Source organism: Bos indicus x Bos taurus, chromosome 7 (genome assembly GCF_003369695.1).
Source record: "Bos indicus x Bos taurus breed Angus x Brahman F1 hybrid chromosome 7, Bos_hybrid_MaternalHap_v2.0, whole genome shotgun sequence".
In the NCBI taxonomy this organism is placed as follows: Eukaryota; Metazoa; Chordata; class Mammalia; order Artiodactyla; family Bovidae; genus Bos; species Bos indicus x Bos taurus.
This window is the reverse complement of record NC_040082.1, coordinates 109,065,455-109,079,572: the sequence shown is the minus strand read 5'-3', so window position 1 is coordinate 109,079,572 and position 14,118 is coordinate 109,065,455. Positions and strand designations below refer to the sequence as shown.

The 14,118-nt window shown below is 52.4% G+C and overlaps 1 protein-coding gene across 4 annotated transcripts in view; it reads left to right on the top strand.

Moving 5' to 3' along the window:
- Positions 1 to 14,118, top strand: part of TBC1D9B (TBC1 domain family member 9B) — a 41,295-nt gene that overhangs the window by 7,157 nt on the left and 20,020 nt on the right. For 2 of the 4 annotated variants that reach the window (XM_027548449.1, XM_027548451.1), the window contains exons 3-7: positions 1,632 to 1,750; positions 6,570 to 6,798; positions 7,724 to 7,982; positions 9,566 to 9,773; positions 11,749 to 11,961. In XM_027548449.1, coding sequence (XP_027404250.1) covers positions 1,632 to 1,750; positions 6,570 to 6,798; positions 7,724 to 7,982; positions 9,566 to 9,773; positions 11,749 to 11,961 — 1,028 coding nt within the window. The remainder of the gene's footprint in view (positions 1 to 1,631; positions 1,751 to 6,569; positions 6,799 to 7,723; positions 7,983 to 9,565; positions 9,774 to 11,748; positions 11,962 to 14,118) is intronic. The other 2 variants (XM_027548452.1, XM_027548453.1) reach the window with 1 other exon arrangement.

The window sequence follows — 14,118 nt, the reverse complement described above, 5'->3', positions numbered from 1 at the left end:
AAAGAACTCCCTTCTCCTAACAACTAGGCCTTGGCCTCTATGCAGTAGGGAAAGGAGGCCATAATAGATATGCAAAGAAAAATGAAAAAAAAATAATAATTCATGGCTGATTTAGGAACTTCTATTTATGGTTATCTCTTGCTATAATCATCTGTTGTTACGCTTATCGTCATGATTATCACTGTTAGTGTATGATTCTGGGTTTAATCGTCTTCACATGGACATTCTCCCACAGACCGTGGGAAAGGGTCTTTCCACGCTGTTGCTTGTTAGGGTGGTGAACTGCTTGGGTAAATGTAAACAAACAAAAGAAATCAACCCTAACCAAGACAGGCTGGACTGTGACTCTGGAAGACAGAGTTTGAGCAGGTAGCTGGGCCAGAGGAGATGGCAGGGACCAACTCGGCCTGGCCGGAATGGAGCCAGGACGGGGTCTTCAGCTGGTAGAAGAGTTGTGGCCAGGCAGGAAAGGATGGGGTGGCCAGGGATCTGTGGGTCGCCCACAGTCATGCGAAACTCGCGTCTCTGCTACAGCCCCCTCCATCGGAGTGTGTGGGCCTTCCCGCAGCCACAGAGACAGCGGGGCCTTCTGGGTGCCTGCAGTCGGCAGATGGTCCCAGGACACTGGAAAGGAAGCAGAGCCTTCACTCCTTTCCTTGTTCTTGTGTGAATTCATTTAGAAAAGAGTTGCTAAATGCAAACCCCCTGCCAGACACATGAAAACCCCCCAAAACTGGGGTGCCAGAGGGATGGGGAAGAGACTTGCCTCATTCTTTTACTTCTCCCGAGGCCCCTTTTCCCAGTTCCCTGATAGAGGCAGAGAAAGCAGCTGCCTCAGTCTTTGGGATGGCACTGGGCTGCCTCTGAGTTTTTCCATCTTCACAGGGCCTGCAGTGCCCTCGACAGGCCCTCTTCCTAAGGAGGACAGGGACCTCCCTCCTAGGTGAGGCAGACCCTGGGGGCCAGCTAGCAACTGAAAGAGTCAAACGGGGGTGAAACAAAGGGTTCCTGGAAGAGACAGGATCCAGCTAGGATGTGAACTCGGGGGAGGAGGAAGAGCAGTCAGAGGCCTGGATGGGGCATCTGGCTCGGAGAGAGGGAGGGGGCCTCTGGCCCAGCAGGAGACCAGCCAGCCAGGGAGCTGGAGTCCTGCAGGAAGCTCCCGCTGCCGCCTATGGAGGCCTAAATTCTTGGGAGAACTGCAGTCACTTAGACCAAGTCTGACTGTCTGGCTAATCAGCTACACGTGGAAGACCACATTAAGTCCTTTTGTCTCAAAGAAAAGTAAGTAAGCAAATGTGCACGTGTACAAACTATTTCTGGGAGGACACAAGAATCTAGCAGTGACTCTTGCTCTTGGTGTTAGAGGGCAATGGAGGCTTTACTTTTTTCATGACTATCTGAATTTTTGTATTTTGTGTTTTTATCAGTACCATTTATGACTTTTGTTACATACACACACATACACACACACACGCACATATATATATGGAAAGAGTAGACAGGTGAAAGATAGTAATCTTTTTTGTATAGCAAATTAGGTCACCCATTTTAAACTCTCTCTGAGTTTACGTTTAAGTCCTGGTGATTTTGTGATTTTCCTTTTCTTTATTCCACCAAACCACCCCTAGGTTCTTCCCGGAAAGAGATCACAAAACACTGGGAATGGCTGGAAAATAACTTACTCCAGACGCTGTCCATCTTTGACAATGAGGAAGATATCACCACCTTCGTCAAGGGCAAGATACACGTAAGACTCACTCTCCATACTGGTTCCGCCTCCCTTCTTTGGGCTAGCAGTATTCACCTATGTCATCCTCTGTAAACTTCAGACAACATGATATAGTTCTTTCCTCCATGAAGCAGAGATGGAATGGAGTGTCCAATCCTGCTCTCTTGGCATTGAAAGGGGCAGGTGAACTCGTTGTATGCAGGCCTCATCTTCTGGCCAGCCACCAGAGTCTGACTAAGCATAGCTGGGAGTTCCCATCCCCTTAGAGAGTGTTAGAACAAGTATGCAGATATACAGCTCTGTGACTAGTTCCTTGGCCAACAGAGGAAGAAGTTGGAAATGACAACTGATTATTAAAAATAATATGAAGTATATTTCTATCATAAAGCTAACATTACTTCAAAATGCACAGATATTTTGACCCAGCAGTTGCATTCCTTGGAATTTACCCTAGAGTGTATTCATATGTGCAGAATGACATATGTATCAGGATGTTCCCTGAAGCACTGCCAGGGAACAGTGCCTCCCAGTCCCGTGTTAAGAGGGAAAGCAGCTGTTCTTTCCTTTGCTAATCGAGAGTGATCATACTTGCTAACATAATACTTATTTTCTATATGAATACTGTACTGAGCACCTTATATTCAGGGGACTTGATCAGTCATATGTGATATTCTTAGTGGAATATTTTACAGGTAGCAAAATAATTATGAATGTGTAAAAACTTACCATGGCGATGTTTAGATTGTTTCCCCTTTAGGGAATAATTAGCATTATGAGCATTTATCTGAGAATGTATGTGTGTGAATCTGCCTCTTTTTCTTTCTGGTGGTTTATTGCCTTGGCTTAGATTCCTCAGAGGGCCCTTACTAGGTCAGAGTTTATGATACAAGTTTGCTTTGGGCAAGCCCTCGTGACTTCATAATGCCAGAGCTTCCTAGACCTGGGCAGATAGCACCGAGAGCTCCTCAGCAGTTCTCTGTGTGCCTTGGGGTTGGTTAGGACAGGACCTGTGTTGCCTTTCTAGTTCCAGGAAACTAGGCAAAGAGAGCAGAGGCAGGCCTTCACTCTCCTACTGAGCCAGCTGGGCAATAATAGCAATAACAGCAACATTATGGAATGCTTCCCTCATGCCAAGCCCAAACAAACTAACCAACAAAATAGACCAAAGTTCTCGATGAGTCAAATTAAAAATGGAAATTAGAAAATGTTGAGGTGAGGGGGCTTCCCTGGTGACTCAGTGGTGCGGGGTCCAATTCAGGAGACACGGGTTTGATCCCTGGGCCAGGAGGAGTCCACGGGCCACGGAGCAATTGAGTCCTTGCACCACAGCTATGAGTCTGTGCTCCAGACCCCGAAAGTGCACCCAGGGAGGCTCCGAGCTGCAGCTGCTGAAGCCCAGCCACCCCAGAGCCTGTGCTCCCCAACAAGAGGAGCTCCTGCAATGAGTAGTCCTCACAGCACGACTGAGGAGTTGCCTCCACGCAGCAACGAAAACCCAGGGCAGCCAAAAATAAATTAATTAATTAAAAATTATTTTTTACAGAAGAGAAAACGTTGAGGGAATTCCCTGGCAAGCCAGTGGTTAGGACTCAGCACTTTTACTGCTGGGACCCTGGTTTAACCTCTGGTTGGAGAACTAAGATCCTGCAAGATGCATGGTGCCACCAAAAAAAGAGAGAGAGAACTGGACAGTTATAGAAATACTACTGTATATCAGAACTTGGGAGATGTAGTAAAAGCAGCACACAGAAGGAAATGTAAAGTCTTATGTTTTATAATGACGTGATAAAAAAGAAAGGTGGGAGTTGGTGAGCCAAGTGTCCAGTAAATTAGAAGAATTCCAGAGAAACCAGGAAATTAGAAAGACAGAAATACAATGATCACAGAAAGATTTACTATTCACCCAAGACTCTATTATCCACCAGATTATAGTTGGCATTTTTTAGCAGTAAAATATTTTTTGATTAAGATAGGTACCTTGTTTTTTTTTTTTTTAGACATAATACTATTACATATTTAATAGACTACAGTATAGTGTAGACATAACTTCTATATGCACTGTGAAACCAAAAAAATTGTATGACTTGTTTATATGTGCTTTACTGCTATGGTTCAGAACCATACCAGCAGTATCTCCAGGGTATGCCTGTAACAAAGGGAAGAAGTTAATTTCTTGGAAAATAAAGAAATGATACAGAAGAACAACAAATCAAAAAACAGATCTAAAATATAAATAAACCTGTGGCAAAAGTGATACAGGACGAAAGAAAAAACCTCAAGCCATGTTGGGAATGAAATATTTAAAAAAAAAGCAGAGTTTAAAAAAAAGAAAATGCCATAAACAGCTTTACACCCATAAATTATAAGAATTAAGACAAGATGGACACTATTAAAATAATGTTTTAGTTTCCAATTGCTATTGTAACAAGTTACCATAAACTTAGTGATTTAAAACAGCAGAAGTTCTTAAGGCTTCCCTGGTGGCTCAGTGGTAAAGAATCCGCCTGCCGATGCAGGATACATGGGTTCGACCCCTGATCTGGGATTGTGTGCCGCAACTATTGAGCCTGCGCTCCCGAGCTGGGAAGCCACAGCTACTGACGCCCGCGCGCTCTGGAACCCGTGCTCTGCAGCAAGAGGAGCCAGTGCAGTGAGAGGCTCGAGCACCACAGCCGGAGAGTAGCTCCCGCTCACTGCAGCTGGAGAAAAGCCTGACAGCAAGAAGACCCAGGACAGCCAAATGTTTAAAACACTAGTTTTAAGTAAGCACAAGTTTCTTATCTTACAGTTCTGCATGTCAGAAGTCTGAAATGAAATCTCATAGGCTAAAATCAAGGAATTAGCAAGATTGATTCTTGGAAGCTCTGAGGGGAGAATCCACTTCCTTGCTTTTTCCAGCTCTTAGGAACCTTGTAGGGTTTCCCTTTACTGACTCAGCAGTAAAGAACCCACCTGCCAATACAGGAGACACACGTTCAACCCTCGGTCAGGAAGATCCCCTAGAAACGGAAATGGCACCCCACTCCCAGTATTCTTGCCTGGGAAATCCCATGGACAGAGGAACCTGGCCGGCTACAGTCCAAGGGGTTGCAAAGAGTCGGACACGACTAAGCGACTAAATAGCAACAACAACAGGAGCCATGCATTTCGAAGTTTTTGGTCCTTAACTTTCTTTTTAATGCCAGCAGCATTGACGTCTTGATTGACTTGTTTAATCAATTAGTACCTCTCTTTCAACTCTTCTGGGAATTGGGATGTAACATCTTTAGTGTGTTAGTCTCTCAGTCATGTCCATTTCTGCAACCCCATGGACTGTAGCCCACCAGGCTCCTCTGTCCATAGAGATTCTCCAGGCAGGAATACTGGAGTGGGTTGCCATTCTCTTCTCCAGCGGAACATCTTTAGGGGGGCTGTTATCTAATCTGCTACATAATAGAACTGAAACTGAGACAAAGAAATAGAAAACTTGAATATGCCTAAAACTGTTAAAGAACTTAAATTAGTCGTTGAAAATCTACCCAGCGATCGTTAGGGTGCACTTCTGTCAGCTAGCAAACAAAACCCGAGTCCTGGGGGCCAGGCGGTTCGCTCCATCGGTGGGGACCAGTACTCCAGGCCAGTGGGAATGCACAGAAAAGTGCAAAGCGGCCTGTCAGCCCCTTTGCTCCCTGCTTGGGGATCTCCCAGGTGCAGCTGAAGGAGTGGGGGCACCCGCTGAGACCCAGGAAGGGGGCCTGAAGGCCAAGGTGCCAGTGACGTCCATAGGCTGTCTGCGCTGTCTGGCGCTCACTATTCCGCTGGTGAGGCCCCTTCTCCAGCCTCCCAGTAGGCACGCTGGAGGGCAGAAGACAAAGGTGGGGCCTTGGTAGTGAGGAGGGTGCTCAGACGTAGAGCTCGCTTCTGCAGCAGTGCTCTGGGGAGACAGACAGGCAGCTTGAGAGAGAGAGATGTTGGGGTTGCAGGCACAGTGGTGCTGTCTGTACGGAAATGGAGATGCTGCTCTTGGGTCCTCACCCCAGCTCCTGGCTGTATTTCCTACTCGTGGAGGCAGGGATATGAGGCTGCCAGGAGGCTCCGTGGAAGCATCAGTCTGGGCCACACCACTTGCCTTGAATTCCTTTAGCTTATCGAGTAGTCATACCCCCTGGAAGATTTACGTGTACATTTTGAGCCAGATATACTAAGAACCTGTTGTACCCCCGGGAGGTTTGGCTCTGTGGCCCAGGGGGATATCTCTGGGCACTGTGAGCCCACTAAAGATGCTGGCGGGACATAGCACTGACACGCCCTGAGCTGGGTGGGCCCTGCAGCTGGCCCGAAGGCCTTGAGCAAGGGCCAGAGGCAGCAGCCACCTGGTATGGGGAGGAGGGGGAGTGTCAGATACAGAACATCCTTCAGGACACTGGCATGAGGAATGCCCTTCATAGAACAGTGCCACAGCAAGATCCCATTTGGGCAAAGAAGGAAGGGAAAGAGCAGATGTGTGTATTTGCTTAAAGGTGCATCAATGCCAGCCTGTTTGGGAGAAAATCAGCAAAGTGGTTACAACAGCAGAGGAGATGGAGACTCCCTTCTCATTGAACTCCCTTTTCTACTATTTGCAATTTTTTTTTGCCATGTTTATGTATTATATTTTTCAGGTATTTACATTAAAATAACGAAAATGTAAATTTGAAAGTCTTTGCTCTGAGCTAGTAGAGAGAAAGAGCTCGGGGAGTTAGGGGAAGTCGCCTGCTGTGTGTGGCCAGAGCAGCTGTCTGGTCTTCCTGCTCGTGGCCCTGGGTCAGTGTCCAGGAGCCCCAAGTGCCGCTGACTGATTCCCTGTGTCCTCCTCCAGGGCATCATCGCAGAAGAGAACAAGAATGTGCAGCCCCAGGGAGACGAGGACCCTGGGAAGTTCAAGGAGGCCGAGCTGAAAATGAGGAAGCAGTTCGGGATGCCCGATGGGGAGAAGCTGGTCAACTACTACTCCTGTAGCTACTGGAAGGGCCGTGTGCCCCGGCAGGGCTGGCTCTACCTGACCGTCAACCACCTCTGCTTCTACTCCTTTCTGCTGGGCAAGGAGGGTGAGTGCAAGCAGCACGGGCTCCCTGCGTCACCCCCACCCTCCCTGCCCCAGCCTGCAGCTGGTGCTGGCATCCTCCTCTGCACTCACCCTCCACCTCGCCTCTAGAAAGTGCACCTCCTCCCCAGACTTCCGGACTTCCTGAGGGCTCAGCCTCCTCAGCCCCCAGATATTCTGTCCCCACACAACCACCAGAGTCTCCCCAGAAGACAGTGACCCATGAGCAGAATGCCCAGACTTGAGCCAAACATCACCTGGCCCTTGGGGGCTTCTGTCATGTCTGCGTCAACCAGCACAGCTCTTCACATGGTGACTTTCTACACAGGGCCTCCCCTCTTTCACGTAGAACATACCAGCGCCCCCCTCATCCCTCAGCGGCTGCAGGTTCCATGGGGCCTTAGATGTGCGCCTCTGCATCCACCTGCTGTGGGGCCCTCTGCCCAGGAAGCCCTGGCCTCAGGACAAAGAGCAGATGCCCAGCCAGCGCCCTCTGCTGCCATGTCACCCCCGGAAAGCAGCCCCAAGGCTTCAGCTGCTCTCCGTGTTCCCTTTCCCGGGCCCAGCGCCCAGCCATGCACACGCTTGTCCCAACCTCACCTGTCTCTCCTGCCTTCACATCTGCTCACGAGGCAGGGCCAGTGTCCTCTCTGTGCCGGCCACACCGTGTTGTGACTTGCCCCCAGAGCAGGACACTCCCCTCAGGTGGGGCTTTTCAGGTCCCGGGGCTCAGCTCGCTCACCTCTGCTTGTTCATTCATGCCGTCCTTCAGCCATTCTGTGGGCAAACCCAGGAGGTTCTTGGGACTGGGAGCTGGGTCAGCCCCGCACAGCCGGGCTCGGGCTGGGCACAGCGGGGAGTCAGGAGCCGGCTGCCCGGCCCTGCAGCGGGCTTGCCCTCATGCCGTGTCTGTCCCCCCCGGCGTCCAGTGAGCCTGGTGGTGCAGTGGGTGGACGTCACACGGCTGGAGAAGAACGCCACACTGCTCTTCCCTGAGAGCATCCGCGTGGACACGCGGGACCAGGAGCTCTTCTTCTCCATGTTCCTCAACATCGGGGAGACCTTCAAGCTCATGGAGCAGCTGGCCAACCTGGCCGTGCGGCAGCTGCTGGACAGCGAGGGCTTCCTGGAGGAGAGGGCGCCGCCCAGGCCGCCGCGGCCACACAGGAACATCTCGGCGCTGAAGCGGTGCGTCGGCCCGGCCCGGCGGGGACCCGCCCTCCTCACCCGGCACAGGCACCCTGCGTGGGAGGGGGCCCGCTGGAGGGTGGTTGCGGTAGTGCACGGAGGGCAGGAGCCTCACAGAGGCATCATCCTCAAACCTGCCGCTGACGCGGAGGGAGTGCCTCATGTATCGCTTCTCCAGCGCCGGGGCGGGGAGCGCTCGCGGTCTCCCGAGTCTGAGACAGGAAGCTGGGGCCCCGGTAGACAGAGTAACTCGCCCCCGACCCCCGGCCCTTGGCGGTGAGTGAGCGCCAGCGGAGCCCAGGACCGCCGCCCACCGCGGGAGCGGGGGTGGCCGCAGTGAGTCCCGGCTCAGGGAGCGCAACCGCCTTCCCGCCGGCCGGTCGGCTCGGCTCAGGCCCCGGGCGAGCGCCCTGCGCGGGTCTGAGGCCCTGCCACTGTGTGTGGGAACCAGCAGACCGAGGAACGCGGCGCGGGCCGGCCTCGCAGAGCAGCTCTGTCCTTGCTGCTCCGTGGCAGCGTCAGGGGGCGCTCGTAGGCCAGGGGGAGCTCAGAGATGGCCGGAGTGAGAGGCACGCCCTTGGGCTCAGAGACCCCGGTCTAGGCCCAGACTTCTGCACCGTCTGGCAGGACGCTGTCCAGGGACGGCACTCGTCTCATGCAAGTGACCGGGTGGCTCTCAGAACCTCTGGGAAGAAAACAAGCAGGGCGGGACTGGGCAGGCTCTGGCACTGTCCATCGAGGGCGCCCGCCAGGCCCGGCTCAGGCTGCTGGCCGCTCCCCTGGGGCTGGGGGGAGATGCTCACAAGGGTTGGTCCCCGCAGGACGAGAAGCAGGCGGCCGGGCCCGCCTCACACCGTCATAGGCCCAGCGAGGGTGTGTTTCTCCTAAGCAACAGCACCCCGTGTTCTATGTTTTGTGAGGTTTTTGGTCCAAGCCACTCAGCAGGAGAAGGCAATGGCACCCCACTGCAGTACTCTTGCTTGGAAAATCCCATGGACGGAGGAGCCTGTTAGGCTGCAATTCATGGGGTCACTATGGAGAAGGCAATGGCACCCCACTCCAGTACTCTTGCCTGGAAAATCCCATGGATGGATGAGCCTGGTGGGCTGCAGTCCATGGGGTCGCTAAGAGTCGGACACGACTGAAGTGACTTAGCAACAACAACAACCAGGGATTGAACCTGCGCCCCCTGCAGTGGAAGCTCGGAATCGTAGCCGCTGCACTGCCGGGGAAACGCTAGCACCCCGCGTTTTCGTCCTCACTCCACACGTGCCTGTCGGCAGGCGCGTCCTGGGTTCCCGGTGGGGCCGGGTCTTCCCAGTGAGAAGCCGCAGGGTGGGCACAGGCATCTTCTGGGCACACCAGGCGTGCTCTTATTTGACCGCTCCTCTGCTGACCATACGGATGTGTGCATTTTCCTCCTGGATCATTCAATGTGCCTGTTCTATTGAACTCTGAGATCCCTGGGCACAACTTGCTCACAGGAGGACCCCCACGAGCCTGAGTCCAGTGTGGAAGCTGAGAACATGAGGCCCCCTCGTGAGTGTATCAGCCCTGACTCCTGCCCCCTTTCCCACCACCAGAGACCTGGACGCTCGAGCCAAGAACGAGTGCTACCGTGCCACGTTCCGACTGCCCAGGGACGAGCGCCTGGACGGCCACACAAGCTGTACCCTGTGGACCCCGTTCAACAAGCTGCACATCCCCGGCCAGATGTTTATCTCCAGCAACTACATCTGCTTCGCCAGCAAGGAGGAGGATGCTTGCCACCTTATCATACCGCTGCGGGAGGTGAGCCCGACGTCCTCGCCAGCTCTCCCCTGACGTGCCAGGGCACCCGGCCAGGTCCCCAGCCTGGGAAGCCCCTCAGGATTTGGTGGCATGAGCAGCGAGGGCACACGGTTCAGCACCTCCCCGAGCACGTGTCATCCACCAGGCCCCATGGGGTGTAGGGTGCACTGGATGCCCGCTCAAGGGTCACCCTCACCTGGTGGGAAGACAGGGTAGGCTTTGGCCTGCCCTCAGCACTCACACTGGTACACAAGGAAACCTCAAAAAGGACCCGCTGGGTCAGCCCAGCGGCCTCCTGCAGGTGAGTGTCCCTTGGTCCTGCCTTCTTGGGTCTTCCAGTTGGACTTTGGCATATCCCTGCTTTGGCTGGGCCTGGAGGGCACTGACCATGCCCCACCTACATCATGTCACCCTCAGAGGCCCCCTCACTGACCCCTCCTGACACCTGCCTTGGCTGGGGCTCAGGCTCTGGCAGTCATCGGAAGTCAGCTCTTAGCCTTTCAGGAGGAGGGTCAACTCTCACCCAGAAGCTAGCTCTTACCTGTCACAGGGATTTTTTTCTCTGGTTTCTTGGGCTTCCACAGTGACTCGTGGAAACAAGGCCATTTGCCCTGTGCTGCAGTGAAGGTTGTAGATAGTGAGGGGGAGCACCCCACCACCATCACCCAGACAGAACGCCCAGACCCTGAGGTCAAGGATAGATCCCAACAAGACATACTGGCTGTTTAATTACTGAAGCACAGTGAGGTTCTTAAATTAGAACCTAAATCACGGTAGTCTGATTCTGTTTAAAACAGAATGATGGGACCTCCCTGGCCTTTGTACAAAGCTCTGAAGTTGTGGGTATAGTCGTGAATAGGTGTGAGGTGCTGTGCTGCCTCAGTTTCCCCAAGGGAAGTCAGAGGCAAAGACTTAAAGGAGCCACAGCTCCAGGCTGGCCCTGTGCCCCACACCCCATTTGGCACTAGGCCTGTGGGTTTGTCCTGCCTGCTGTCCCGACCTGACCCTGAGATCTGGGGGCTGGCTACAGACTCATCTTAAGCCCAGCTCCACTTCCCCAGAGGGGTCCTGACATCAGAGAGCTCTGGCTAACCCTGCAAGCTCTTGGACTGTGGCCACAGCTGGTCAGGATAGAGCCCCTTACCCAGCCCTGACCTCAGCGTCCCATCCAGGGGGCTTCCCAGGGCTTCCTCACTCAGAGCCAGCCACACTCAGGCATCCACTGTGCTCAGTCACTTGAGTCATGTCCGACTCTGTGGGACCCCGTGGACTGTAGCCTCCCAGGGTCCTCTGTCCATGGTATTCTCCAGGCAAGAACAATGGAGTGGGTTGCCATTTCCTCCTCCAGGGGGTCTTCCCAACCCAGGAATCAAACCCCTATCTCTTAGTCTCCTGCAGTAGCAGGAGGGTTCTTTACCACTAGCACCACCTAGGGCCGGTGAGCCAGAACTGCTGAGCCTGCACATGAGAGAAGCGACCACAGAGAAAAGCCTGCACTCTGCAGTGAGAGTAGCCCCTGCTCGCCACAGCTAGAGGAAGTCTGTGAGCAGCGGCAAAGACCCAGCACAGCCAAAGCTTAGTTAATTTTTCAAAAAAGAACTGGGCCCGTGACACGCATCAGGAAGTGCTGAGGGAGTGAGGGCTGTGGAGGTGAATGACTTCTTGCCTCGCTTTAGGACGGGGGCAGGACTGTCAGCCTTGAGGGAGCTGGTCAGGGAGCAGCTGGGCTCAGGCTCTGCATTCCGCCTCATCCCCCTCAGGATGGTCTTCCGAGGCTGACACCCTCACACTCATCAGCAGTGGAGAAAACGGGGCTGAGTCACGATAGGAAGCACTCAGGCCTGCAGAGCCCTGCCCCCCCTCCCCGCCCCGAGCCCAGAAGGCAGCCTGAGCCCACCGTGCTCTCGCCTTCACAAAACCACGTGGCTTTATATCCCAGGATGCAGACCCCCAGATGGTGGTTTTGGCTTCTCAGGTGACCATTGTGGAAAAAGCCGACTGCTCCAGCGTCCTGCCCAGCCCTCTGTCTATTAGCACTAAGAGCAAAATGACCTTTCTGTTCGCCAACCTGAAAGACCGTGAGTTCTTGGTCGAGAGGATCTCTGACTTCCTCCAGAAGATGCCATCCAAGCCGTCAGGTGGCAGCCGAGCAGAGAGTAAAGCCAGCATCGTGGACGCAGCCCCAGAGGTAAGGGGGCCCCCCAGAGCAGCGGGGCGGGGGCAGAGGCAGGAGGAGAGCCCTTGGGTGGAGAGGGCCCCCGCTTGGCGCTGCTGGAAAACCTCACCCAACCCCAGTCTCAGAGGCACTAGCCATGCACACAGGGCCCAGGGTCTCAGACCTCTCTGTACCCCAAGACTCCCTCAAGTCGGCCTGCCTGCCTCAAGCGTACTCCACATGAAAAGCCGGCTCTACCTGGACCAGCCACCTTCATCTCTGTCCCTCGTGAACTTCTCCTGCATTGGGAGCCACACTGCTGAGGCCTGCCCCTTTGGGTTTATTTACCTGGCATTTCTCCCTTCAGTCTTTCTTACAGGGTTACCTTTTACTGCAGTCTCCTTACTATACCAACAGTATTAATAATTCTTTAACATCAAATACTTGTGTTTATGGGCTTCCCTGGTGGCTCAGCTGGTAAAGAATCTGCCTGCAATATGGGAGACGTGGGTTCGAATCCTGGGTTGGGAAGATCCCTTGGAGAAGGGAAAGACTATCCACTCCAGTATTCTTGCCTGGAGAATTCCATGGACTGTATAGTCCATGGGGTCACAAAGAGTCGGACACGACTGAGCGACTTTCACACTTGTGTTTACATTTTCCCAGATGTACAAGTACCTTTTACAGTTTGATCAGATTTGAATTGAGATACACATAGATCATGGAGAAGGCAATGGCACCCCACTCCAGTACTCTTGCCTGGGGAATCCCATGGACGGAGGAGCCTGGTAGGCTGCAGTCCATGGGGTTGCTAAGAGTCGGACAGGACTGAGCGACTTCACTTTGACTTTTCACTTTCATGCATTGGAGGAGGAAATGGCAGCCCACTCCATTGTTCTTGCCTGGAGAATCCCATGGACGGAGGAGCCTGGTGGGCTGCAGTCCATGGGGTCGCACAGAGTCGGACACGACTGAATCGACTTAGCAGCAGCAGCAGCAGCAGCAGCACACGTAGATCATATATTTGTTACAGTGGATTGCTGTAATCTCTTTACATGTTTCTGCTCCCATCTCTTTCTCCCTCTCCCTCTCCCTTTTCTTGCAGTATTTTATTGAAGGAACTGGTCATTTGTGCTGTAGAGTTTCTCACAGCCTGGTGTTTGCTGATTGCCTCCCCTGCAAGCATTTAATGGGTTCTTTTGTGCCCTAATTCTTGTAAGTTGGTGGTTGAGTGGTGAGATCCAGCTCGACTTTTGATTTAATTGTTTATGTTGGTGCGAGGTGGGGAACCGGCACTTGTAGGCAGGATTGAGCTGTGTACTTCTACCAAGAGGTGTACAATACCTGATTATTTGACAAGCATTTCCTAAGTAATGCCCTAGGTAACTCATTAGGATTGCAAATGGGAGCACTCTTAATTCTATCATTTCTTCTGTTCATTAGCTGAAATACTTTTGTATAGAGAAACTTACCCTCATCAGCTATTTGGTCACCCTGAGGCACAGTTCATATAGAAAAGGCAGAATAAATCCTTTATTTTTTTATTCACCAGTTGTTAAAATGACAAGTTGGTTTTCTAGTATCCTCCAAATGTGACCAATTCAGCTTTTGTGTTTACTTTTTAGTATAATTATGAATTTACATATTTAAGCATCTTGATTTGTTTCCGCTCAGGAGAGGTTTTATCCTCATTCAGTCTATGACCAGAGGACAGTTGTTCAGGTGGCATGAGTCCTTTTGACATTACCGTGGCTTTGTTTGATCACTTCCTTCCTTCTTGGTATAACAAGATGTATGTGCTATTATCAGTCTAGATTTGTGAAAACACTAGAAGAGTCCATATAAAAATCCACCTGTCTGGCTACTCCAGGAAAATCAGGAGCTCTGGCATTGCAGGGCCTACATTCCCACCAGGTAGCATTGGAGCCATGAATTTTCCACCCACTAATCAATGCTCAGTAAACTATTAAGTAGACAAAGAATGGATGGGAAAGGAGCAGGCAGAATCAGTGCATGTTGGAGACTTTAAGAAAGTTTCTTAGAGGAGGTTGGGCTTGAGCTGTGATTTCAAGAAATAGTGAGGTTGGTCTGGTGAAAAGGGATGTGAGCAGGAATGTTGAACTGCCTTTTCATTCCCAGTGCCACAGATGACAGGACCTGAGCAGCCAGACTAAGCGTGGCCCCATGGCC